Source organism: Rattus norvegicus, chromosome 7 (genome assembly GCF_036323735.1).
Source record: "Rattus norvegicus strain BN/NHsdMcwi chromosome 7, GRCr8, whole genome shotgun sequence".
Classification (NCBI taxonomy): Eukaryota; Metazoa; Chordata; class Mammalia; order Rodentia; family Muridae; genus Rattus; species Rattus norvegicus.
In genome coordinates, this window is record NC_086025.1 from 108,807,377 (window position 1) to 108,832,359 (window position 24,983).

The window sequence follows — 24,983 nt, forward strand, 5'->3', positions numbered from 1 at the left end:
TTATGTCTCCCTTTTCATTTCTGATTTTGTTAATTTGGACGCACTCTCTGTGTCCTCTCGTTAGTCTGGCTAAGGGTTTATCTCTCTTGTTGATTTTCTCAAAGAACCAACTTTTGGTTCTGTTGATTCTTTCTATGGTCCTTTTTGTTTCTACTTGGTTGATTTCAGCTCTGAGTTTGATTATTTCCTGCCTTCTACTCCTCCTGGGTGTGTTTGCTTCTTTTTGTTCTAGAGCTTTTAGGTGTGCTGTCAAGCTGCTGACATTTGCTCTTTCCTGTTTCTTTCTGCAGGCACTCAGCGCTATGAGTTTTTCTCTTACCACAGCTTTCATTTTGTCCCATAAGTTTGGGTATTTTGTACCTTCATTTTCATTACATTCTAAAAAGTTTTTAATTTCTTTCTTTATTTCTTCCTTGACCAGGTTATCATTGAGTAGACCATTGTTCAATTTCCAAGTATATATGGGCCTTCTTCCTTGATTGTTATTGAAGACCAGTTTTAGGCCGTGGTGGTCCGATAGCACGCATGTGATTATTTCTATCTTTCTGTACCTGTTGAGGCCCGTTTTTTGACCAATTATATGGTCAATTTTGGAGAAAGTACCATGAGGAGCTGAGAAGAAGGTATATCCTTTTGCTTTAGGATAGAATGTTCTATAAATATCCGTTAAGTCCATTTGGCTCATGACTTCTCTTAGTCTGTCTACATCTCTGTTTAATTTCTGTTTCCATGATCTGTCCATTGATGAGAGTGGGGTGTTGAAATCTCCCACTATTATTGTGTGAGGTGCAATGTGTGTTTTGAGCTTTAGTAAGGTTTCTTTTACATATGTAGGAGCCCTTGTATTTGGGGCATAGATATTTAGGATTGAGAGTTCATCTTGGTGGATTTTTCCTTTGATGAATATGAAGTGTCCTTCCTTATCTTTTTTGATGACTTTAATTGAAATTGATTTTATTTTATATTAGAATGGCTACTCCAGCTTGCTTCTTCTGACCATTTGCTTGGAAAATTGTTTTCCAGCCTTTCACTCTGAGGTAATGTCTGTCTTTGTCTCTGAGGTGTGTTTCCTGTAGGCAGCAGAATGCAGGGTCCTCGTTGCGTATCCAGTTTGTTAATCTATGTCTTTTTATTGGGGAGTTGAGGCCATTGATGTTGAGAGATATTAAGGAATAGTGATTATTGCTTCCCGTTATATTCATATTTGGATGTGAGGTTATGATTGTGTGCTTTCATTCTCTTTGTTTTGTTGCCAAGACAATTAGTTTCTTGCTTCTTCTAGGGTATAGCTTGCCTCCTTATGTTGGGCTTTACCTTTTATTATCCTTTGTAGTGCTGGATTTGTAGAAAGATATTGTGTAAATTTGGTTTTGTCATGGAATATCTTGGTTTCTCCATCTATATTAATTGAGAGTTTTGCAGGATACAGTAATCCTGGCTGGCATTTGTGTTCTCTTAGGGTCTGTATGACATCAGTCCAGGATCTTCTGGCCTTCATAGTTTCTGGCGAGAAGTCTGGTGTGATTCTGATAGGTCTGCCTTTATATGTTACTTGACCTTTTTCCCTTACTGCTTTTAATATTCTTTCTTTATTTTGTGCGTTTGGTGTTTTGACTATTATGTGACGGGAGGTGTTTCTTTTCTGGTCCAATCTATTTGGAGTTCTGTAGGCTTCTTGTATGCCTATGGGTATCTCTTTTTTTAGGTTAGGGAAGTTTTCTTCTATGATTTTGTTGAAGATATTTACTGGTCCTTTGAGCTGGGAGTCTTCACTCTCTCCTCTACCTATTATCCTTAGGTTTGATCTTCTCATTGAGTCCTGGATTTCCTGTATGTTTTGGACCAGTAGCTTTTTCCACTTTACATTATCTTTGACAGTTGAGTCAATGATTTCTATGGAATCTTCTGCTCCTGAGATTCTCTCTTCCATCTCTTGTATTCTGTTGGTGAAGCTTGTATCTACAGCTCCTTGTCTCTTCTTTTGGTTTTCTATATCCAGGGTTGTTTCCATGTGTTCTTTCTTGATTGCTTCTATTTCCATTTTTAATTCCTTCAACTGTTTGATTGTGTTTTCCTGGAATTCTTTCAGGGATTTTTGTGACTCCTCTCTATGGGCTTCTACTTGTTTATTTATGATTTCCTGGAATTCTTTCAGGGATTTTTGTGTCTCCTCTCTATGGGCTTCTACTTGTTTATTTATGTTTTCCTGGAATTCTTTCAGGCATTTTTGCGATTCCTCTCTGTAGGCTTCTACTTGTTTATTAATGTTTTCCTGTGTTTCCCTAAGGGAGTTCTTCACGTCTTTCTTGAAGTCCTCCAGCATCATGATCAAATATGATTTTGAAACTAGATCTTGCTTTTCTGGTGTGTTTGGATATTCCATGTTTGTTTTGGTGGGAGAATTGGGCTCCAATGATGCCATGTAGTCTTGGTTTCTGTTGCTTGGGTTCCTGCGCTTGCCTCTCGCCATCAGATTATCTCTAGTGTTACTTTGTTCTGCTATTTCTGACAGTGGGTAGACTGTCCTATAAGCCTGTGTGTCAGGAGTGCTGTAGACCTGTTTTCTTCTCTTTCAGTCATTTATGGGGACACAGTGTTCTGCTTTCGGGCGTGTAGTTTTTCCTCTCTACAGGTCTTCAGCTGTTCCTGTGGGCCTGTGTCTTGAGTTCACCAGGCAGCTTTCTTGCAGCAGAAAAGTTGGTCTTACCTGTGGTCCCGAGGCTCAAGTTCGCTCGTGGGGTGCTGCCTACGGGCTCTCTGCGGCGGCAGCAGCCAGGAAGATATGCCGCCCCTTCCAGGAGCTTCAGTGCACCAGGGTTCCAGATGGCCTTTGGTGTTTTCCTCTGGCGTCCGAGATGTATGTACAGAGAGCAGTCTCTTCTGGTTTCCCAGGCTTGTCTGCCTCTCTGAAGGTTTAGCTCTCCCTCCCACGGGATTTGGGTGCAGAGAACTGTTTATCCGGTCTGTTTCCTTCAGGTTCCGGTGGTGTCTCAGGCAGGGGTCCTGCCGCTCCTGGGCCCTCCCCCACGGGAGCCCAGAGGCCTTATACAGTTTCCTCTTGGGCCAGCGATGTGGGCAGGGGTGGGCAGTGTTGGTGGTCTCTTCTGCTCTGCAACCTCAGGAGTGCCCACCTGACCAGGCAGTGAGGTCTCTTTCCCACGGGGTCTGGGAGCAGAGAGCTGCTCCCTCCTCCTTTTTAATATGGAAGGTCTCTGTCATCCTAGCTTGACCTGGGCACTGAAGATGACCTTGAACTCCTGACCTCCTGGCTCACCTCCCAAATACTTACAGGCATGTTCCACCACTCCTGGTTTATGTGGAGCTTGGGGTGACAGGCGAGTCCTCCAGCAAAGGAGCTGCATCTCCAGGCCCTCAATAGACTTTTTAACCTTTCTACTGAAGGGCAGTTCTCTTTCTCTCAAGCAGAGGAAGATGGTTTATTCTGGAATCAAATAAAAATGGCCTAGGATCACAGATTTAGGTTATCCCAAATCCCACGTTCCGATGTGGCAACAGTTTGATGGGCTTTTTAAAGTAACCAACAAGTCAGAAAGCACTTTTTCAAATACACTGATAAAAACATGTTGTTGTAAAAATATAAAAAGTAAACGAAGTATTGTTGATCTTTTATCCCGCTGGATCCAGCACTGCTGTGCCCCAAGGTATCTGCTAGATATCTTGGAGGAAACACATCCCAACTCCGCAGCGGCCCAGTGTCTCTTGCCGCACACTTTCCTACACTCAAACCGTCACATAAAAGAACACACAATACAATAATCTTAGATCCAATTGATAAGATATAATTGCCCACTGAAACATACAAAGCCCGGTACCATCCATCCCTTAGGAACATTGATAACAACCTGTAAATACACAGAGCAGAATCCTAACATCACCTGCCTTATTGTCCTGCCACGGCTTCTCTCTCCCTCCTGTCTCCTCCTTTCTGTCTCTTTCTCTGTCTTCTAGTCTCCTCCTCTTCCTTCAAACTTCTCTCCCTTCCGCCCATCCTTCCTTTTCGTTCAATGACAGGCCTCCTTCTATCTTATGCCTGCCTCACCTGTGACATCATCCTACAGAAACATCAGGTTGGCGGGTCATAGCAGAGCGGGGAAACCTCTGTTATGGGTCTCAGACATCTGATAATAGCCTTTTTGGATGGAAGACGCTGGGTTCTACACAGTGATCTGATGACATTGTGAAGGCTGGTTATACAGCTATTCATTGATAACCCTTTAGGAAACTCAGGCGAAGAGACTGGCTTATGAGATCAGTTCCACAACTGGAAAAATTATTCAGGCCCATCACTTTTCAGGCTGCTGACCATGAGGGAGAGATGAGCCCCGCTATCCTCCAGACCTGCTAATGTCTAGTCATCTACCAAAGCTGGAACTCACTAAGCATGCTCAAGACTGGGAACGTCCAGCCCTATCTAATGTGCTGCCAATTCCAAGCCCCCAGTTCAAATTTCAGTATCCTCCGAGTTAGACTTGGGACAGCATGAAGGTTTATACTCAGTCCCTTAAGGTGGCCAAGACTACACACCTTAAATCTCAGCTGAGACCAGGATGTAGAAGACACCTGTGCAGAAGGTGTACTTCCTCCCTGTGCTGGCATCAAAACATGGAATATCTTCATTCATTCATTCATTCATTCATTCATTCATCCGTTTGGTCATTCATTCACTTTGAGAACACACTAGGCACCACAGGAAGGGAGAGGGGCTCCAAATCAGATAAAGCATGGCCAAAACAACCCCAGAAGGGGTTTACCTACTGCCAAGGGGTGCCAAAGAGGAAGGGATCTAGTGTGGGGAGAAAGAGCAAAGTATGGGCCAAAAGGCCAAAGGGGCTACTCCAGGGCTGCTCACACCCACTCAGATGACCACCACAGCCTCTGGGTTCGTGAGAGAAGACTAAGGGAGAGCTGCGGGAGGGAGGAGACTGGCTGGGGTGAAGCTCTGCTCAGCCTGGAGAGCAGTACTGGCTCTGTCATTTTACCTGGGTCTTCTGCAGAACAGGGGCCTGCTAGGAAGAGCTTTGTGAATGAAGTGGCTTATCTAGTGAGAGGGAAGAGACGGTCCTGCCTGAGGACACCCTAGGAGCAAGCTTAGCAGACCGCAGATTAGGGTTCCTCCACTCTAGAGACACCCTCTGACTGTGGAAGGGACCTAAGGACTTTCTGACCCCACCAACCATGTCCTAGTTTGTGAACTCAGCAAGGCATAGTGGACCAAACTGAAAAGGCAGGCACAGAGATGACAAGGGCTGAGTTGAGCAACCCATGGCTGTGATCCGGGCTTCCTAGGATCCACAGATGGGTGGTTGGCCAACTTTCAGTCATCCTCATAAAATAACATTCTATCTGAGAAGGTCAAGGGATTTGTGAACAAGAAGTGACACAGGTTGTATCCTGTCTTAGTCACTGTCCATTGCTGTGAAGAGTCACCACAACCATGGCAACTCTTACAAAAGAAAGCATGTAACTGGGGCTGGCTTGTAGTTTCAGAGGTTTTGTCCATCATCATCATAGTGGGGAGCACGGCATCGTGCAAGCAGGCATGATGATGGAGAAGGAGCTGAGAGTTCTGCATCTGGACCCACAGGCAAGCAGGAAGAGAGTGACATTGGGCTTGGCTTGGGCTTTTGACACCTCAAAGCTCACCCTTCGGGGACAGGCTTTGAACAAGGTCACATCTACTCCAACAAGGCCACAACTCCTAGTCCTTCACTAAGAGCACTACTCTCTGATAAGTAAGGATTCAAACTTATGAGCCCATGGGAGCATTCTTATTCAAACCATCACACACCCCAATGGCTAAGGCAGATCATCCCACCCACTTGACCCTGAAGAGATACTGCCCTGGCCCCTCAAGTCCCTGAGGAACAACTGAGGTAGGTGTTTCTACACATGAAGGGGGGACAGAAAGTTCTACATAAGACAACTTCAGCAGACCTCACCATCACAGAAGACACATCTAGAATCCCACCAACGTGGGACAGGCTCAGTGGCCACAGAACTCCAGCCTATAATAATGTCATTGGCACAAGCCTAAGTCAAACCGTGGATCGTCACTGTCAGCCCATGACAGGGGACAAGAAAGATGAAGACAATCGAGTTGGAGATGTAGCTCAGTTGTTTAGAATGCATAAAGGGGTTGGGGATTTAGCTCAGCAAGCGCAAGGCCCTGGGTTCGGTCCCCAGCTCCGAAAAAAAGAAAAGAAAAAAAAAAGAAATTTAGAATGCATGAAACCCTAGATTTGATTCTCAGTACTTATAAACCTGGTATGGTAGTGCACACCAACAATCCGTACTCAGAAGTAGAGGTAGGAGGTAGGAGGATGAAAAGTTCATCCTTAGCTACTCAAGAAGTTCAAGATCACCCTGTGCTATATCAGACCCTGGTTGGTTGGTTGGTTGGTAGTTAGTTAGTTAGTTGGTTGGTTTTAATTTCTTGTCACCATTGCTCTGGAAAGGTAGATGTTTCAAGCTCAAGAAGACAGATTCTGGCGGGTGGATTCTGGACTGTTTCCCAACAGCATCTGAAGGGTGGTTATGTAAACCTTCTATTCAGAAATAGAAAACAGTGGTGGGTGGGGGCTCCACAGAGGCAGCTGTTCAAGCTGCACTAGGAATCTGAACATCTAGACAGGTCACAAGGTCTGTGAGGTCCTGACTGAGGCAGAGTTCACTGGCCTCGCAAGTAAGATCTGTGGTCTGTGTTACAGAAGCTACAGAGTGACAACAGAAAGATTCTCCCATGTGACCCCAGACTGCCCAGGAGTGAGTGAGTAAATGGGAGGAGCTGACCCACCAGTGGAATGGAATCACAGATTTGTGAAGAGATAGCCATCACCTGTCCCTCTCATGTGGTGTCACAAGTGGACTGACTAAAGTAAGGGACAGAAGAGTTGACCAAGAGTTTTCAGCACATGAGATCAACTGCTGTAGAAACTCCTGGCATTGTTCCTGAGATCACTGCCCTTAGGAGGGTCTCCTTGGAGACATGGACCCCGGTATCAGTCATAACTCCTATAAGCTTATCACTCACTCACAGATTCCTCTTAGCTACATGGCATTAAGGGAGCCAGTCAGACTCCTGCAACCGCATTAGCATGCCCCAGCTCACTGCACAGCCAGGATCCTCTACACAATGCTCCAAAGGAGTCTAGATTTCATGTCTGAGTAATGACAGAGACCTTAGGACACCTGTGAGCTATCCATCCATAATCAATTAAGGTCTCTTCTGATGTAACTTGTCTTCCAGGTCCAAAGGGAGGCCAATCCTGATGAATAATGGCTCCTCAACTACTGAGACCCTGCCCTGAACCACATGTGATGTTAGACAGGAGATTACATCCTCTGCCCTCAGGCCCTCCGTAGTGACAGCTTGGCAGGCATTCAGATCACTGGAGTAGCCCCAGAGCAAGTATGAGAAAGAGATTCTAAATATGAGGAAGACATCTCCATCCTTGGCTACTCAGACCTGTCCTGCTTCGGGTGAGACGGAGGAGGAAAGAGAAAGCCGAGGACCCAGACACTGACCAGCAGCATGGCCACTGCTGGCTGGATGGTTTCTGTCCTGGGACCACCCCAAACTGTGGGTTCCCATACCACCAAATGTTACCATTGTTGTGTTTATAAAAACAGAGAGAGAGGGAGGTGCAGTCAGGTGTGGGGGAAGGGGGTGCCTCCTCGGGCCCATGCTGAGGTGTCCCTTCCCCCTGAGGGACCAGCCACAGCACTGGCAGGGTTATACAGTATACAGTAGAATTTATTCAGGGTATGGGAAAGGGAATTCAGAGAGTAGTAGAGACAGAGAAAGTCAGAGGGGGGGGGAGGAATAGAGGCTGGTCATGAGCACGTGGAGAGAGGGAGGGAGAGGAATGGAGAGAGAGGGGAAAGGATGAGAGGAAGAGTGGGAGCAAGAAGGCAAGAGAGAGAGAGGAGGGGACAAGCATTTATAGTGAGTCAGGCATACCTGGCTGTTGCCAGGTAACTGTGGGGCGGAGCCTAGACAAAATGCTAACAACCACGCTGTGGCCTGGACACCTGAGGGCACACACTGAATCTTGCTGTCAGCACCTGAGGAATGAACACCAAAAGCATGTGTGTCCCCACCCCCATTTGATGTATGGGATGATCCTGTGAGGGGGCAAGGCTGGAGTCAAAGAGGACTCTGGAAACACAACACATCAACACCCTGTGTTTGTTCACATGGCTAGCCGCAAACACTCATTATGCTCCGTCCCCCTCCCCCAGCAACTAACTTCCAGCTACAGGGCAACCTGGTCTCAGCCCCACCCTGGCCCATCTACCCTGCAGCTTCACAACATTTCCTGTCTCCTCCCCATCCCTAATCCTGTGAAGCTCCATTCTAGGACCAGCCCTTGTCACCACCGTCAGATAGGTGCAAATAACCTTTTCTCCACATGTGTGACCAAGAATGGAAGTGCGACTCTCAGAAAAGCAGGTGGCAGAGTCCACAATCCCCTAGGTAGGGCTCTGCAGGAGGAAGAGGAGGACGAGAAGGAAGAAGGGGGGAGGGAACAAACAGCACAGCCAGGCAAAGGGGGGCCTGCTGCCCTGATCTCTCCCAGAAGAATCATCCAGAGGCAGGACATGGGTCCCAGGGTTCTGCTACAGGGACAACACTCAGCAGGGGGTCGTTAATATTAGTTGGGTGTGGAAGCACTTACTGAGCGATAGGAATGGAATATTGGAAGACGCTTAGGTAAAAGCAGAAGCGTCAGAGATTTCCTCCTAAAACCTGGGGTTTCATCACTTAAGATGAGAACCAAGATGGGATGACTGGGCTGGATCCTCTGTTCATAGTCATTGAGTGGAGTGGAGGAGGCAGCCCGGCACTCAGAGGAAGTGGGAAGTGAGAAACAGATCTGTTCAAACCAATGCTGCAATGGCCTCCCTCCCGGGAATCCCTGCCCTGTCGCCTCATCCCAAGAGAGAGATGGCCCAGACAGGCTCAGCCCAGAGGGACCTGACAACCTGAAGAGCCGGTGATGAGGCATCCTTGGTCCAACACTTCCTCAGCCTCACGGCAGCAGAGAGAAATTCCCATGAGCGCCTAGGGCTTCAGGATGCAGTCTGTCCCCCTCACTCCTTCCGGAAGCAGGCAAAGCCTGAGCACAGGATTGCTACAAGCCCTGGCCTTTCCACCCTCTCTGGGACTGTCCTGAAAGGTAAGGTAAACGTGCTACACTACAGGTCATGCCAGCGCTCTGACGCCACATTGTGTGCCGTGGGCCGCTTAGGGCGGTCTCCGCCCGCCTTCTGGGCACCACTAGGGCCCGCCGCCGAGGGCGTACCGCTCGGGACCCCAGCCGGAGTCTCAGAGGAGCGTTGTGCAGCAAGGCCAAGGGCACAGCCAGAGCTCCCAGAGTCCAGCCCCTAGGGTCGTCCTCCCCACCAGCCAGAGACCCGCCCACAGCCCGTAGAACGCCCCGCCTGCAGCCCGCCCCCGCCATCTGCGCTCCGCTCCGCCGGCTCCCGAGCCTTCAGCCTTTGGTGATTTCCAGGACCTAAGGTTTCGGTTTTATCTTCGGGGCTGCTTCACCCGGAGGTGAGTCTGCTGAGCCCGGCCTCAGGTGTCCACGCGTTACGCGAGGGCCCACACGGCGGGGAAGCACTGGGAGAGAGCGGGCGGCCTTGGCCGCAGCGTGTAGGATCTGGGGTCCCGGCGCTCTGCTCCTGGTTGCAGAGTGGTTGGAGCCTGCGAGGCCCTCTGCAGCGTGCTCCGTTCCTATGATCACCCCACCCCCACCCCAGTCCGTCCTGCACGTTTCTGGAGGGGCAAAGGCCCCTGCTGAGCCCTCACTGGGGACCCCTATCTCTACTCCACTAACGCTGACTTGTCTGCTTGGGATCTCCAGAGGGGGATATACCCTTGTAAACTAGAGCGGGGGTGGAGGTGGTTGGGGGTTAGGGTCTGACCCGGTGGACTTATTGCCCCGGAGCAGTACCCTCCCCAGAGTGAGGAGCTGGAGCTCTTTTGTCTTATCCAGGATTTTGCATGTCAATGCTAAGGTTCCGGTGATTAAGTAGGGTCCTGGGCTTTCGGGGTTGACTTGAACTGCTTTCTTCTGCTGCCTGCCTGCCAATAGACAGACATCTGGCTTCTGTGAGTTTGGGGAGGAGTTCCTGGTCCCCTCGAGGTCCTGCCCCATTGCCTGCTGATGGTTGAAACACTGGACTGGTTTCCAACTACTCCACCCGTTCCATCGCTAGTCCTCCGGTGGACGATGGGATGCCTTGTTTGTGGCTGTTCGTGCCAGAGCTTCCTAGCAGACCGTGCAGGGCTCCTTCATTCCTAAACCCCACTGTGTAACGAAAAAAAAACAAAAAACAAAAAACAGAAATGAGAACAGGCCCAACTGGGCTTGGCACTGAACTTGGCCACCTGGAGCTTCCGCTGCCCACTACAAGATGTCAGCAAGGTTCAGGACAGGAGAGGCCTAAGGTCAGTCCTGGGGATACCAAAACTTCACCTCCCACTGCACCCCCTTCCTCTAAGAGAACTGTACGCCACCCCTGTTTCTTTGTCTCTGGGATGCCACTCTCCCACTCAACAGATGGCACCAGTCTCTTTCCTCCCCAATGGTATTCAAAGTAGGACATTGAACCAAGCAACCTGGTCCTTTCTCTACCCTGTGCCAAGGCCTCCTGCCCAAAGGGCCCAGAAAAGTCCCGTGGCCCACCTGGCTAACTAGTGTGCTGACTGCTACAGCCGTCAACGGTCCCAGCCAGCAGGTAGAGGAGTGGAGGTGTCTTCTTGTGGAAATAGGTCCTGAGCCTCCACTTTGTACAGAAAAGAATTAGTGAAGCCCAGAGGCCTCCAGCCTAGCCTTTGTTTCCACCACAAGAGAGGCAGAGTGTTCTGCATTTGTTTCCGCAGGGCTCAGGGTTTTGGGTTCATGCACACTCGTTTATCTGACCACTCCCTTGACCTCAGGACAACCACCTCCACTGCTATGGCATTCTGAGAGTTCTTAGCTCCCCTTACTTGGCCTATGGTGCCCCACAAGTTTGGAAAGCTACCCTTAGATAAATTTGGAGAAAGATTTGCCAGGTGCCAAGGGAGAGTCAGGTAAAAGCTCTTTTAATAATTGGTCACAATAGCAGCAGGAGGGGGCCAGGTGTTCTAAGGTAGAGGTTTGACTAGCAGCCTGGAAAAACAAAGGTGAATTCTAACTCCTGCAGGTTCCAAAAGGGGGAGGGGTTCTCAGATAAATGGTGCAAACTGTGAGGTAGGTGTTGGTGAAGCACGAGGTGTACAAATTGTTCTTGGTGCAGAGGCCAGGTGGATACCAGATAAGAAATTGGGCAAGGGGCTAAAACTGCATCCCTACCCTGTCTGTCTGGAACCATCTACAAAGGGGACATAAGTCTCACCGGGAGGTCTAGAGTGGGCAGGCCTGGGGGTCTGGTGCTATCTAAGCCGGGATCCTGGATGGTGCGTGTGTAGCCTGTCCTTTAACCAACTGCCTCTCTCACAGTAGGCTTCTTTGGCTTGTGACCTTCAGCAGATGTCTGCCGCTTCCAGCATGAGAGTCTTCTTGCCTGTGCTGCTGGCAGCCCTTCTGGGTGTGGAACAAGGTATGAAGCTCTGAGATCCCAGATGCAGCCTGACCCCCGTGACATATCATTCTTTCCCCTGAGCAGATGTGCAGGGCTCCTCCTGTGCCAGCCCTCCTGTGAATCTCTGGCCTTCCTGCCTACCACTCCCTAGCAAACTGATGTAGTCCCCCTGCCTCTGTGCTGGCTCGGCTACACTGTTGTCACCTTGTGTTGAAGGAGACACTTTAGCCCCTCCAGTGCCAAAGTCTGAAGTCACTTGTCATTGGCTCGCTTTTATCCCTGACCCGGGGCTGAGCATGGCAGTTGCTCATGGTCAGCGGGTTGGGTATCAAGGACCCCACTAGAAAGGGACCCTGCCCTAGAAGTCTTCCCCAGGCAACAGGCAGGTGTCACCTACAGCATGTCCCTTTTGCAGTCCATTCCCTGATGTGCTTCTCCTGCACCGATCAGAAGAACAATATCAATTGCCTATGGCCGGTATCATGCTCCAGCACAGACAATTACTGTATCACGTTATCTGCTGCCGCGGGCTTCGGTGAGTAACTGGCTATTTCCCTGACCTGGGCCAGCGATCCACAGGGCTTTCCCTGTCTCCTGCTACCTATATGTCTCTCCTCATTCTCACTTTCCATACAGGGAATGTCAACCTTGGCTACACCCTGAATAAGGGTTGCTCCCCCACCTGCCCCCGTGAAAACATCAATATTAACCTCGGTGTGGCGTCCGTGAATAGCTACTGCTGCCAGAGCTCCTTCTGCAATTTCAGCACGGCTGGCCTTGGACTTCGTGCTAGTATCCCACTGCTGGGCCTTGGACTCCTGCTCAGCTTGTTGGCTGTGCTGCGGCTGAGCCCCTGACCGCCCCCATGTGTTCCCCACATCCCCCCAGCTCAGGAAGAAAAGCCCAGCTCCTTTTAGGTCCCAGGGGACCCTAGGAGCCTTCAGCTCCTCCTGGGTGTGTCTAGTTCCCCTTCACACTCTCTCAGCATCAGGGCTAAGTACCAAATTCACCCATATCTGCTCTGTTGAAATGGTACTGGCTACCCTTGCTTCCAGAGCCAGTCTTATAACCTCCTTTGGGGAACCAGGGAAGGGGTGAAGATCTCCTTGGAATCTCAAGAGTACAGAGTCAGCCTTGAGTCCTGAAGGCACAATGACAAGGATGTCTAACCCAAATGAATGTGCACCTGTGTTGCTCACGGTATCCGTGTGTGAATGAAGCCGCTAGGATTCTGGGATGGGTAAAGAAGACCTGAAAGATTCTAGAGCAGAAGGCCTGTGTCTCCATCAAAACCTCTTCCCCTGGAATTACTGTACTCATGTTGCATTCCCTGTGCAGGAGGCTGCTCACAGAGGGCTGCCATCCCTCCAGATGAAGGCTCCAACCCCCAGATCCAGTCCCTCCCTGCCCTCTCTGCCCGCACTGGCTTCCTGCTGCTATTCTAGTGCCTCAAATAAACTGTTCCCACCCGTTCCTGTGCTGTCCTGGATGTCCTTACTCGTCTTCGGCCTTGCCTTGCAGAGTCTTCTTCCCCTCTGGTCCCAAGGGACCTGGGGATCCTGCAAGCCCACAGCTCTGCATAAGCAATCCTGAAAGACCAGCCCAAAACAGTGGAACATTCCTTTGATGCCAGTGAAGCAGAGGAATCTGTGAGGCCAGCCTGGTGCATAGCAAATCCCAGGAATCTAGGCCCATTTAGTGAGACAGACCTGAGAGAAAAGAGGAGACCAGAAGAAAAGAGAAAGGCGGAGAGAGCCTGAAAGTGTGCTGTCTCAGGCTATGTACATCAGCTGAGAAGGACAGCTACCCAGAAAGGCAGGCCCACCAGGCTGATCACACGTTATTCCGAAGCTTTGTCTGCACCAGAGGCTTCAGAGGCCTGCTGTTGCTACCTGCCCTTCATAAACCACACTGTAGTTTAAACCGTGGGAGTCTGGACCAGGCAAGCGATACCCATAACTGGTTTTGATTTACTTTCTTTTTAATATATATTTATTAACTGTAAGTACACTGTAGCTGTTCAGACACACCAGAAGAAGGTAGTTGTGAGCCACCATGTGGTTGCTGGGATTTGAACTCAGGACCTCTGGAAGAGCAGTCAGTGCTCTTAACTGCTGAGCCATCTGTCCAGCCCCCCCATTCTGGACCTTTTTAAAACAATGTTTAGCTTATTGTGTTTAACTGTGTGTGTGAGCTCTGTCCAGGCTCATACTGAAAAGGACAAGCTCTGGGGAAATCTCAGGAGAGCAACTATGGCGGCTCTGAGATTTAGGACAGAAGGATACTTTGTTACTGGACTATTGAAAGGCAATAGAGAAAGGAGGGAGTCAAGTCTTCTGCAAGAAGCTTGGACTGCCTCAGTGTTCATGACGGATCTAGGTAACGTTCCTAGAGATTGGCATGTGGTCCTAGCAGGTCTAACTACCAAAAACAGTGTGAGGACCCTAGGTTAGACTCCTGGGACGTGGGAACCAGAAGGGCACCAGGAAGTAACAGGGACACCTAACAAGCTCTGGTTTTCTCCCTACCTTGATTTAACTCCCTCTCTGTGATAGGATAGGGTGATAGGGCTGGTGTCACAAGGCTCAAGAGTTGAAGCCTACTCGTGGCCTGGGAACCTTGAGCCATCATCTGCTCTAGTCTGGAGGACATGATCTTTTCAAGGCTAAATACTGGAACATCGAGTGATCTGCTCAGACTCCTCCCAGGAGAAGGATGGGCAGAAGGAGTTAACGTTCCAGGGATGACTTATGAAAAATGAGGGCGAGGACCAGAAAGAGGAGGGAGAATAGGAAGGGAGGGGCCAGGAGCCAAGTTTCACCTCCTAAAAGCAGAATCGAAAGTATCCCAGAGTTAAGTTTCGATTTCCTGGAGCTTTAAGGCAGAAGCGTATGAGAGTCCATGTGTGTGTGTGTGTGTGTGTGTGTGTGTGTATGTGTGTGTGTGTGTGTGTGTCTGTGTGTGTGTGTGTGTCCGTGTGTGTGTATCTGTGTGGGTGTGTGTCTGTGTCTGTGTGTGTGTATCTCTGTGTGTGTGTGTGTGTGTGTGTGTGTGTGTGTGTGTGTGTGTGTGTGTGTGTAGGTGGGGGGAGGGTAAGTGGGGGACAGGGTGCACAGGGAAGGAAAGGTGCATACTGCACCTCTCAGAAGGCTGTCCAGTCTTTCAAGTGAGGTGCCAGGGTAGAGCCATCAGCCTCACCCATGATAGATCCGATTAGACATGATCCAACTTATCTCTCTGATTTGTTCTGGGCCCATTCTGCCTCCAGACCCAGAGCAGCTCTCCTGTCACTGCTGCTAGTTAGTGATCAGTGACCAAGGCTTCCCCAGTCTGATCCTGCTAGCCCTGCTCCAACCAGCAAGTGCTTAGCTACCTCCCTCTGTCCCAAGGACTCCAGGGACAGACTAGAGATTGAGGATTGCAACCTCAGGTAGACCCCTCTCCACCTGAGTGTCATCCAACAAACTGAGCGAGATCAAAGCAGAAGACTAGAAAAACTTCCCTAATGGACGTCCTCTAATAAATGGAGCATTTGCAGGAAGAGCCCACAGTGTACCCGAGTACAAAGAGTAGGGGCAATGTAAAAGTCTTGTAAAGGGGTCTATACTTCATGGTGGATGCTTTGGGGGTTTTTCTTCAGCTCAGTAGCCCACTCTCACTCCTGGGAGTCTGTTCCTCCTCTAAACTCTATCTCGAATTCTAACCCTGTGTCCCTGTTTGCAGTCTTTTGTTCTGAGACACAAGAGCCTAGAGTCCACTAATGCAAGAGTCCGTTTTCTGTTGTTTTTTTTCTTTTTCTTTAACACTTTTTTTAAAAATTAAAACTTTTTTTTATGTTTACTAAACTGTATTATTTAATGAAGCTTGCAAATCAGGAGCTGGTAAGATGGCTCAGCAGTTAAGAGCACTAACTGCTCTCCCAGAGGACCCAGGTTCCATGTCCAGCACCCATATGGTGGCTCACAACTGTGTAACTCCAATTAGTAGGGATTGCCCCCCTCTCGTGTCCTCTGGAGGGCACTGCATACACAAGAGACACATACAGGCAAACCACTTAAAACATACAAAATTGAATTTTTTTTAATGGTGCAAATGAAAACACTATGTACCAAATCCATTAACCAGACCTAAAGTCTATACAACTTAATCGAACTTATGTAGATTGAGAATTGGCATTTGAAATGGAAGCTGTGGTGCTTTGCACTAAATTTACAGTTTCAGTATCAAACTATTTATGCGTCCTCTTCATGAGGGTTGCCATTGCCGTGGTGAGGAAACACTGTCACCAAGAGCAAGATGGGGAAGACAGGGTTTATCTGGCTTTAACTTTCACATCCTAGTCCATCCCTGGAGGAAGTCAAGACAGGAGCTCAGGCAGGGCAGAAACTTAGAGGCAGGAGCTGATGCACAGGCCATGGAGGGGTGCTGCTTACTGGCTTGCTCCTCATGGCTTCTTCTTCACAGATGACTTAACATGTGTCGAGTTGACTTAAGATTACCCAGCAATCACACCATGGCCCACTTTTCTTTATCTCCTTCTCCCTTCCTTTCCCCACATTCTGTTCTTTTGGACACCTGCCAGTCTTCAAGCTTGCCTTCCCAGACACTGTAGGCTGTCTCTCTGACATCTATGCCCAACTTAAAAGATCTTTCGATTGCAGCAAGGGCCTCAACAAGCCGAAGTTCAGCCACCCAGCCTCATAAGCCAATTAAAAGAGCCAATTCAGCCACACTGGGAGACAGGACACAGACCCAGTAGTCCAACCTCATTAAACCCATTCTTAGGTTCTTAACATGGGGGGTTAGGTTTAAACAGGAGACAAGCAGCACAAGTGACAGTCCAGCCAAAGTGTGCCCAGCCCCCACCACGGTCTCAGTTCTCAAGTCTACAATGTCTCACAAGTTATAAATCTTTCTCCAGGGGACAAGTTCTTCCTCCTGTTCCCCGCAGCTTTTGGTCCTTCCAACAGGAAATATCAGAGGAAATTACAATTTCTTGGAATCTACTATCCCAAGAGAGGAGTATAATTAATAATTTCTCCCAGGTAGGCAGGACTGATTTGCCAGTCCAGTCCAGTCTTCCTCTCAGACCTTAACTAAGTTAAACTATCCTTAAGATCTTCTTGTTTTCCTTCCCAGTCTGGGCCACCATGCACAGCTGCCCCAACAATGAACTCCAAGGGACCTTAGCCTGCTTCATCAGGCCTCATGGCCACAGCACCTCAGCTTCCAGAGGCCCTGGGACCCTCTCCCTCGCCTCCCATTCTCACAAGCCCTTTGCTGCAGGGATTTTCGTGTCAACTGGAAACCCCTCCAACCCAGAGCAGCCCAGGCAGCTGTCAGGTCTCAGGTGGGGCTGACTGGCACACGGTCTCATTAGGAAGGGTTGCCTGATTGCAGGAGGGCCTCTGTGCACACTCAGAACTCTGAGGGACCACGACTACAGCTCAGAGACCACTGGAGAAATTTGGAAGATGGAATGCTGGTTTGTGTACGGGGCACAGCTGGTGGGGAACCTTAGTCCAGCTGGCGGGAGTGAATGGTCTCAGGCACGGCCAGAATGACCAAAGTGTTACTGCTCTCCAAGGGGAAGCCAGAGTAAGGCAGGCTACCCTAGAGTTGGATACAGGTGGCCAGAAGCCAAGGACAGCTAGACCTGAAGTCAGAGCCACTGACCAGGAAGTGTCTATGGTCAAGCACACGCACCTTACATGTTGGGGATCTGCGGATCCAGATCCAGTGGTGAAAGCTTCAGGAAACTCTTCCATGGAGTGTTACAGCTCAACGCCACAGGTTCCTTCACACAATCTTTGGTGAAATAACTTGTGCACCTATTCCCTGTGGACTGGAACTTTATAAACATTTGGGGATGAGGTGGGAAGGTGCTTCCTATTGGTTCAGTCAGGGGTGTTTTATTTGCATGGGGAAGGAGTTTTCAGGAGTTATTTGTACATAAGTGATTGCCCTGGTCCTCCTAGTAGGGTGTCTTGGTCACATACTCCGGGATAGTCATCTCCTGCCGTTTTCAATTATCTGTTTTATGAAGGTTCTGAACTATGCTACAACTTTGTCAGTTCTGTCTGGTGGCACAGGACACTGCCCCACAACTCCTCCATTTCCTTTTTTATAAAGCAGAGGTGTCACTGGCATAACTGTCTCCTGTGTTGGGAACAGTCTGGTACTGAACCAAAACCTGATTGGTAGCGATCTTTGCAACGATTCTCAGCTGCTGCTTTAGAAACTGGATGAGACAAGGTGCCAAGAGAAGCAAGGCTCCAATGGCTAGTACGGGGCCAAGAAAGGGAAGAATCCAAGGTGCCAAGGGGTTAGAATACCAAGCGGGGAAGGGGTGTTGGGAGCACCTGAAGATGCCCCAGGAGCTCTTTGGGCATTTGCACATCTTGTTCTACTATCCCAGAATCATTGGCATACAAGCATCATTCCTCCCCCAGCAGAACACAAGTCCCTTCCTGTTCAGCAGGCAATGAGTGCAGGTCCCTCCGGTTTTGGAGAGCAACTCCTGCTAAGGAGGTTACCTGGCACTGAAGGGACTCAAGCTTGTCTGGAGTTGAAGCCATTGCTTGGTTGAGCTTCTCCTGGACGTCGAAGGCCAGATGCTGTTTGGATGAGGGCTGCTTCAGCAGTTCCTGTCCCACCTAGTGAGACATCGAGACCCAGTCCAACAAGCAGAGGAATGAAGATCTCTCTCTCTCTCTCTCTCTCTCTCTCTCTCTCTCTCTCTCTCTCTCTCCCATCTACAAAGCAAGTTCTTCAGGTTCATAGAGACAAACCTGGGGAACAATTATTACAGGAGTGCAGGAGCCTGGAGACGGGGGTTTAATTCAGAAACCTGTAGTGCCTTTGCACCAGAGGAGAGCAGGGGTTTAACCCATACTGATTTGGTGATGGGAAGGTATCAGGAGCCTGTAAGATGGGCTTTTGAGGAGGGTTCTACAAGGCAAAGGGGAAGAAATGACCTCCTTTAGGTCGAAGAGAGGAATATCCTGTGCTTTTCACACGGGCGGGGGTCCATGGGGTTCATGAATGGAAATATTGATAGGAACGGCTGCTAATAGCCTCAGGAGAGCGAAGCACAGGCAGAGTGTTGGGAGGAGTTGGGGTGGGTGGTTAAGGGAAGGAGGTCAGCTGCATATTGAATGTTCTGTAGCCAGGAAAAGGTAGGTTGTAGTTCCTCCTGAGACAGATTTTCCTGCTGAAGAATATTAACATGGGCAAAGACTGATTTGGAGGAAGGGAAAAGTTCGTGAGAGACATTGAAGTCAGCTATGGGTATTTGGGACAGACATTAGGGTAGAGTGTACCATACTCCTGTTCGCCAACATACATCCCATGGAAAATGAGTAATAATCTTGGTGAGCTTGGTGTCGCTGTGGCTGGTGGATTCCATTCTGCAGCTCCAGTATTGCAGCCTCCATCGATGGAGACCTCTCGGAGACATTGGCCTGCATTCCGGTAAGGAAGGCAGAGGAAAGGACTGGGTGGAGTGGAGGTGCAATCTGGGTGTAGTTCTCAGTTCTGGTCTGACATCCTTCGAGTGAGCAATGCTGGGTTCCTATGCTTTTGTTATGACTCTTGTGTCTGCTCTAGGTCTCTCCAGTAAAGAATCTCCAGTGGTAGGTGTCCGTAAAGCTAGGGAGAGGCTGGGCAGGAGCAGAGTTAGTATGAAGGATGACAAAAACAGTCATAAGAAGAGAGGAGAGAGGGGCTTGTGGAGGGCTTGTGGCCAGGCAGCAGTCACCAGGTCATGAATGTCCTTCCAGGAGATCTTGCTATTCCTTTGGGTGTGGTGTTTCCTCTGCCTCCTCCTCCTCTGTCCTTGATCTGCCAGCAAGAGGCAGGCAATCTTCTTGGTTGGTGGGGCCGTGTTGGACATTTCTGGCAGGAACCCAGACAGGGTTAGGCTGGTCCTGAGGGAAAGCACAAATGAAACCCATCCCAGTTGTAAGCAGAGGGACTGGTCTTTCCAAATCCCATCCAAAGTATCTCACCTTCATACTAGGAGGTGATGTGGTTAATTTTTGTGTGTGTCAATGGAGGGAGATAGGAGAGTGTTTAGAGTTCTTATAGATGTTAAATATGTTTAGTGCAGTCATGGATAGCATTAATTGTACATTAGGGTGGTTGTCTTATGTACAATTTCGGCTTTTAGGGTTTGATGTGTTCTTTCTATTATTTCTTGGCCCTGAGGTTTGTGGGGAATCCCTGTATGGTGGGCAATTTTCCAACATATGCAAAAAGTTTAGAATTGAGAGCTAGTGAAGGTGGGGCCATTTTCAGTTTTTATCTCTTAAGGAATGCACATGAGGGCCAAGGTGAAGAGCTTATGGTGAATTAACCTTTTTTGAGTTTCCACCTGTTTGAGCTGTAGCCTATATGAAATGTATGTGCCTATGGTAACAAGAACATATTCCTGTCTATCAAATTGGTGATATGGGTGACATCGATTTGCCATAAGACATTGAATTTGAGGCCTCAGGGACCGGTGCCCACCATTTGTAAAGGTGGGCTGGTAGTGAGGATGCACAAGAGGAGCGTGTTTTTATTATCCTTTGGGGTTGAGCAAGGGGGATGTGGGGGAAGTGAGCATGAAGCCCCCTTTTATTTGTGTGTGTGTGTGAATGGAATTGGTCTGCCTGCTCAGTGGAGACCATGAATGTCCCTGTTGAGGTGGTTTGGTGAGTGAGGGTATTTCCCTCAGTGGCAGGGGACTGTGAGATCTCACATTGGGGGCGGGGGAGGCTCTTTCCTGTAGGAGGATGGAAACCTGCATGAGGAGAGGGTGAGTGGGTTGGCGTCTAGTTTGACGAAGGCTCTTCACAGCCAGGGGAGCAAACTGACGGCAGCATATACACTGTCTGAAAAAAAGGTTAAGGGGCCCCTTGACTTCCTTTAGGGCTAGAGAGATATCATATAGCTCCTTATATTGGAGGAGTTGTGGGGCAGCTCTCTGAATCCGAGCATAGGAGGCTCATCCTCAGGGGAGTAGTGTATTACTCATGAAGCTACCCTCTTTCCCCCATCAGTAAATATTGAGGGGGCTGCAACTATGGGCTTTGGGGGGCAGCCATTGCAACACAGGGAGGACAGAGACCCATTTTTCATGGGGATAATGGTTATCAATTTGTCCTGAGAATCCTATTAAACTGGTACCAGGGAAGGAGTGATTTTTGATTAGCCACTGAATATCTGAGAGGGAAAAAGAATGTCAGTTTCTTTTCATAAAGTTGTAGGGCTCTGTTCCTATTACTTTAAATCATATTAGAGAGTGCATCCACCTCATTTAGAATTCTGGCCGCACCACCCATGGGTGTGGTGCCATTTCAGCACACGTTGGGTTTGGTATTGGGCTGCCAGAAAGAACTGGTAAGGTAGTCAAAAAGTTCAGAACCCCAAGAAAACTCATAATTAAAAACGGTAGAAGTTCAGTCTAGCTCCCGGCCAGATTTCTGCCCTAGAGGACACCATGACACCCCATTAAGAGGACCATGACAACTGGTCACATAACATAGAGCCTAGAGGTCTCAATGCTAATGAGGAATCTAGGGTCTCCAAGTGGGATGACCAATAAGCAATACAAAAGGTATTTAGTCTAAATTATATGCAGCTCCCTGTGCCATGAATAAAGCAGTTTGGACAAGCAATGACTGTCTCCTTCATCAAGAACTACCATGAGGGGGCGCCCTCGTCATAGAAAGCTGCACCTAAATCTCTAGCAGAAAGCCCATCCACACTCTTGGCACTCACCCTGAGCTAAGTCGGATCCCCCAGCACACCCACACACACCCTCAGGCCCTCAGCCCTTGTTCCCTATTCCTTACAGTCCTCAATGGCCTCTGGGTACACAGAGGGTGTGAACCCCATGCTCAACTCTGAGGTTCTCTGTGGCGTCTGGGTACCTAGGAGTTTGAGGAGCACAGCCTCTGTCCCAGCCCCTGCCATTGCTCACCTGGAGAAACATGGGGTGGGACCCGTATCTTAGACTGTCTTTCGCCGCCCCTGAGTAACCTGTTGGCGACCAGTCAGTCCCATGAGCCAGGCACCCCAGCAAGCAGCTGTAAGTAATGCCAGACGCCCCTGCATTTTACCTCCACGAGCAGTCTTCCAACACCCCAGCGGGAAGGTGGAAAGGCAGACCCACAATGGAAGATGGAATTATTAGACCAAGAGCCTCAGTCATCTGCCCAGCAGGTGGAAAGGCTGTATGGGTGAGGGCTGAAGGGAATCGGTTCTAGTCAAGGGGCTGGGACTGGCATATGGCTGTGCTTCGAATGACTTTAGGCTGATGGTTAGCGGGAGCTAGGCAGGCCACCCGTACTCTCTTCTTTTATCAGTTGAGGTCACCCTTGTCCCTTTAATTTATTGACAGGCCCAGCTTCCTGCAGAAAGCAGACCAATCCTATCCCCAGAGGGTGGCACTGGTAGAGTGCTTTAAACCCCAGCTCCATGCTGGGCCACACGCTCCCCTAGTGGCAGAAGCTACCATGCAGTCAGAGCGCATTTCAGCTTTCAAGTCAATGGAATCCCCTGGTAGCAAGCAGACATTGAGAGAGCTATTACACTCACTAACAACACTGACCCTGTGAGCAAGAGGAAGATGCCAGCAGCGCTTGGGGGTATTCTGGGAACTGAGCGTTCCAGGGAAGATTTAGTCTGACTTGTGTGTTTGGTGAGTCCAAGCTATTCAGAACAGAGCTTTCACTTGGCAGAACGCCCACCCCAAGCCTTCCTGCTCAGATTCCGAGTCCTACTTAAGACTGACCATGGGCGGGGTACCACTGGCTTCAGACAGACAGACAGATGCCTGGGAGAGAGGAGAAAGTACGTTGGTGGAGGTGGAGGAGGGCAGGACCTAGCTTTCAGTTTCCGACTTTTGGGAAGAGGAAGAGAGGCTGAGAATTTGAGTTTCGATTTCCTGACATTTAGAGGAGGGAGGGAACTATGGGAACCTTCAGAGAGAGAGAGCAAATGCGGGGAGCAGGGACTGTAATAGTGCCACATAGGACTCTCTGGCCTCTGCCCAGGCCTGGGATGGAGTGTGGTATATGGTGTCTCCATAATATTCTCAGACCACTCTCCTCTGAGTGGAGGCAGCCTTGGCACCCTTGTCCTTTAGGGCCTGGTCAACAATCTTCAGAGACTTGCCATTAGCAGACAGGGTTCATGAGAGCGGCAGTCCTACAGAGGTGCCAAGGAAGGTCAAGGATGTCCCTTTAACACCCTGTTCTCTGGGCTGGAGGTTGGGTCGGGAGACTGGACTTGGGTAGAATAAATCTTCATCTTACAACCCTCCTCCAGGGCCACCCTACTTCTTGATCAGAACTGGTAGGATGGGGTGATAGAGGAAAATTTGGGGTGTCCTTAAGTTGGACAGAGCCTTTCTCAGCTTTTATCGAACTTAGCCTCAGAGGCTAGTGAAGGGATTCTGGCTCCAGCATGGCCAACATGGCTCTGGCAGGCCTTCGCCCCATCTCCCTCGGCTTTGCTAAAAACTGTTAGATTTCAGCCCAAAAGCTAGCCATCAAGGTCTATTCCCTTATTTAGCCACTTCCTCCTCCTGAGACTGACTACCAAGGTCCAGCAATGAGAAGACCCCTTTGGCTCAGCTAATTAGCATGCCCACTTAAAATTAAACAGCTGGGCTAATAAAGGTTTCCCATTTGCTTGTGGGACATGTCTGTCTCCCCTCTACCCAGACACACTCGTTCGTCCCCTAGGACACATATCCCTAACCCCTCTCCTTTGCCCCTATCCCCCTTGTTCCCTTCCCCTTCATCACCTACCTCCTGTTTTTGTCTCTCATCCCTGCCCTCTGGGACATGAAATTGCCTTTGTGCTGAGAACTTGGTCTTGGGGTTCCTGAGCAGATGCTTTTACTTTCAGCTATGATCCTCGGAACCCAGAGGCTGTCCAAGCCAGCAGCGTTCACATTCTCAAGTCCCAAGTTAGACCACAGAGTTTTAGGGACAAGATTATTGTTAGCATTTTGTTTAGGCCCTGCCCCACAGTTACCTGGCGACAGTCAGGTGTACCTGACTCACTATAAAAGGGGCTGTGTGCCCCCTGTGCTCTGTCTTACTCTCTTGCCTTCTTGCTCCCACTCTGTCCTTCTGTCCCATCCCACCTCTTTCTCTTTCCCTCCCCCCTCTCTCCCAGTACTCATGGTCAGCCTCTACTCCTCTACTTCTCTACTCTCTCCTTTCTCTGTCTCTACTTCCCTCTCAACCCTCCCCTGCGGGCCCTGAATAAACTCTATTCTATACTATATTTAGTGTCTCTGGTCCCTAGGGGAAAAGGATGCCTCAGCATGGGCCCGCATAGTCACCCCCTTCCCCAATACCTGACTACATCCACCAAACATATTCCTTCTCTTCTTATCTTTTTATAAACACAACAATTATTGTGAATTCATAAGTGAGGGCAAAGCTACAATAAGCAATAAGACGTCGTCCTAAGGAATGGGCTACCACTGGGCTGTTGGTCTGAGGGCTTTTTGAAGGACTGAGAATAGACATTGGGGTGAGAGGGATAAGCTGGTCAGTCAAGCTGCTCCAACCAAAAGGTGTCCAGGTTCTTGCTCTCCAGTTTGGCTTTGTTCTCACATATACCTTTCAGGAAGGGGTGAGAGACAAAGAGGGACCAGAAACAGGCGCCCTCTTCTGGTGGCCCTGACATTCTCAGAAATACTGCTTTGGGTTACCTGAGCAGCTGCCATCTTCTTTTCTTCTCAGGGTCATGTGGTAGTCAGATCTCTTCTGTTCTTAAGCACCGACCCCTAGGCCCCATCCCGCACCCATGGCCAGTCTTTCACAGTGCTCAGTGCTCTCCTCTCTCTTTCCTCAGGTTCCCCTGCCCAGTGTCTCAGAGAACCTCTCCCAGACCAAGACTCCCAGACCTTGGCTTCTCACTGTTTACCAGAAAGTAGCCTTTCCCTTGGTAGGTCCTGAGTCTGAGTTTGGAATCCAGAGGTCCCCCACAGCTCTACCTTTTAGGGAGGAGGTGTAAAGACTGGTGCTCTGCTGTGTCCTCCTGTTCTCAGCCTTACCCCAAGGCTGGATCTAACGAGGAAGATGATACCACAGAGATGCACAGCCTTGGAGGCCATTGGTGATGCCCTGCCCTCCCCGACTTGCTTCTTGGTCACGATGATTTGTGCAGGAATAGAAACCATAAGACAAGGCCCATTCTCAAATTCCTCTCTGCATCAAGACCAAGGATCTGGTTTTATACCAGTGGGAGTTCTTAGAAGACTAAAGGATGGGAGGAGGGTTTTGGGATGCTGCTGTCATTGACAAGATGGCCTTGAAAAATTGGGACAGTGCTCAACTAGATCCCACCTTGGCCAGGACTGCTTTACTATGCACTAGCCC

At 49.3% G+C, this 24,983-nt stretch overlaps 1 protein-coding gene across 4 annotated transcripts; it reads left to right on the plus strand.

Annotated features, from left to right (window-relative positions):
- Positions 1 to 8,593: 8,593 nt before the first annotated feature.
- Positions 8,594 to 13,068, plus strand: Ly6e (lymphocyte antigen 6 family member E). 4 transcript variants are annotated; one of them, XM_006241757.5, is made up of 5 exons: positions 9,122 to 9,580; positions 10,122 to 10,477; positions 11,517 to 11,613; positions 12,011 to 12,130; positions 12,232 to 13,068. In XM_006241757.5, the coding sequence occupies exons 2-5, from the start codon at positions 10,376 to 10,378 to the stop codon at positions 12,450 to 12,452; spliced, it is 540 nt and encodes a 179-aa protein (XP_006241819.1). In that variant the 5' UTR covers positions 9,122 to 9,580; positions 10,122 to 10,375; the 3' UTR covers positions 12,453 to 13,068. The 4 variants fall into 4 exon arrangements, with proteins under 4 accessions (XP_006241824.1, XP_006241819.1, NP_001017467.1 ...); XM_006241762.4 differs by lacking the exon at positions 10,122 to 10,477 and having other exon boundaries at positions 8,594 to 9,200; positions 11,514 to 11,613; NM_001017467.1 differs by lacking the exon at positions 10,122 to 10,477 and having other exon boundaries at positions 9,375 to 9,580; positions 11,514 to 11,613.
- Positions 13,069 to 24,983: the final 11,915 nt, after the last annotated feature.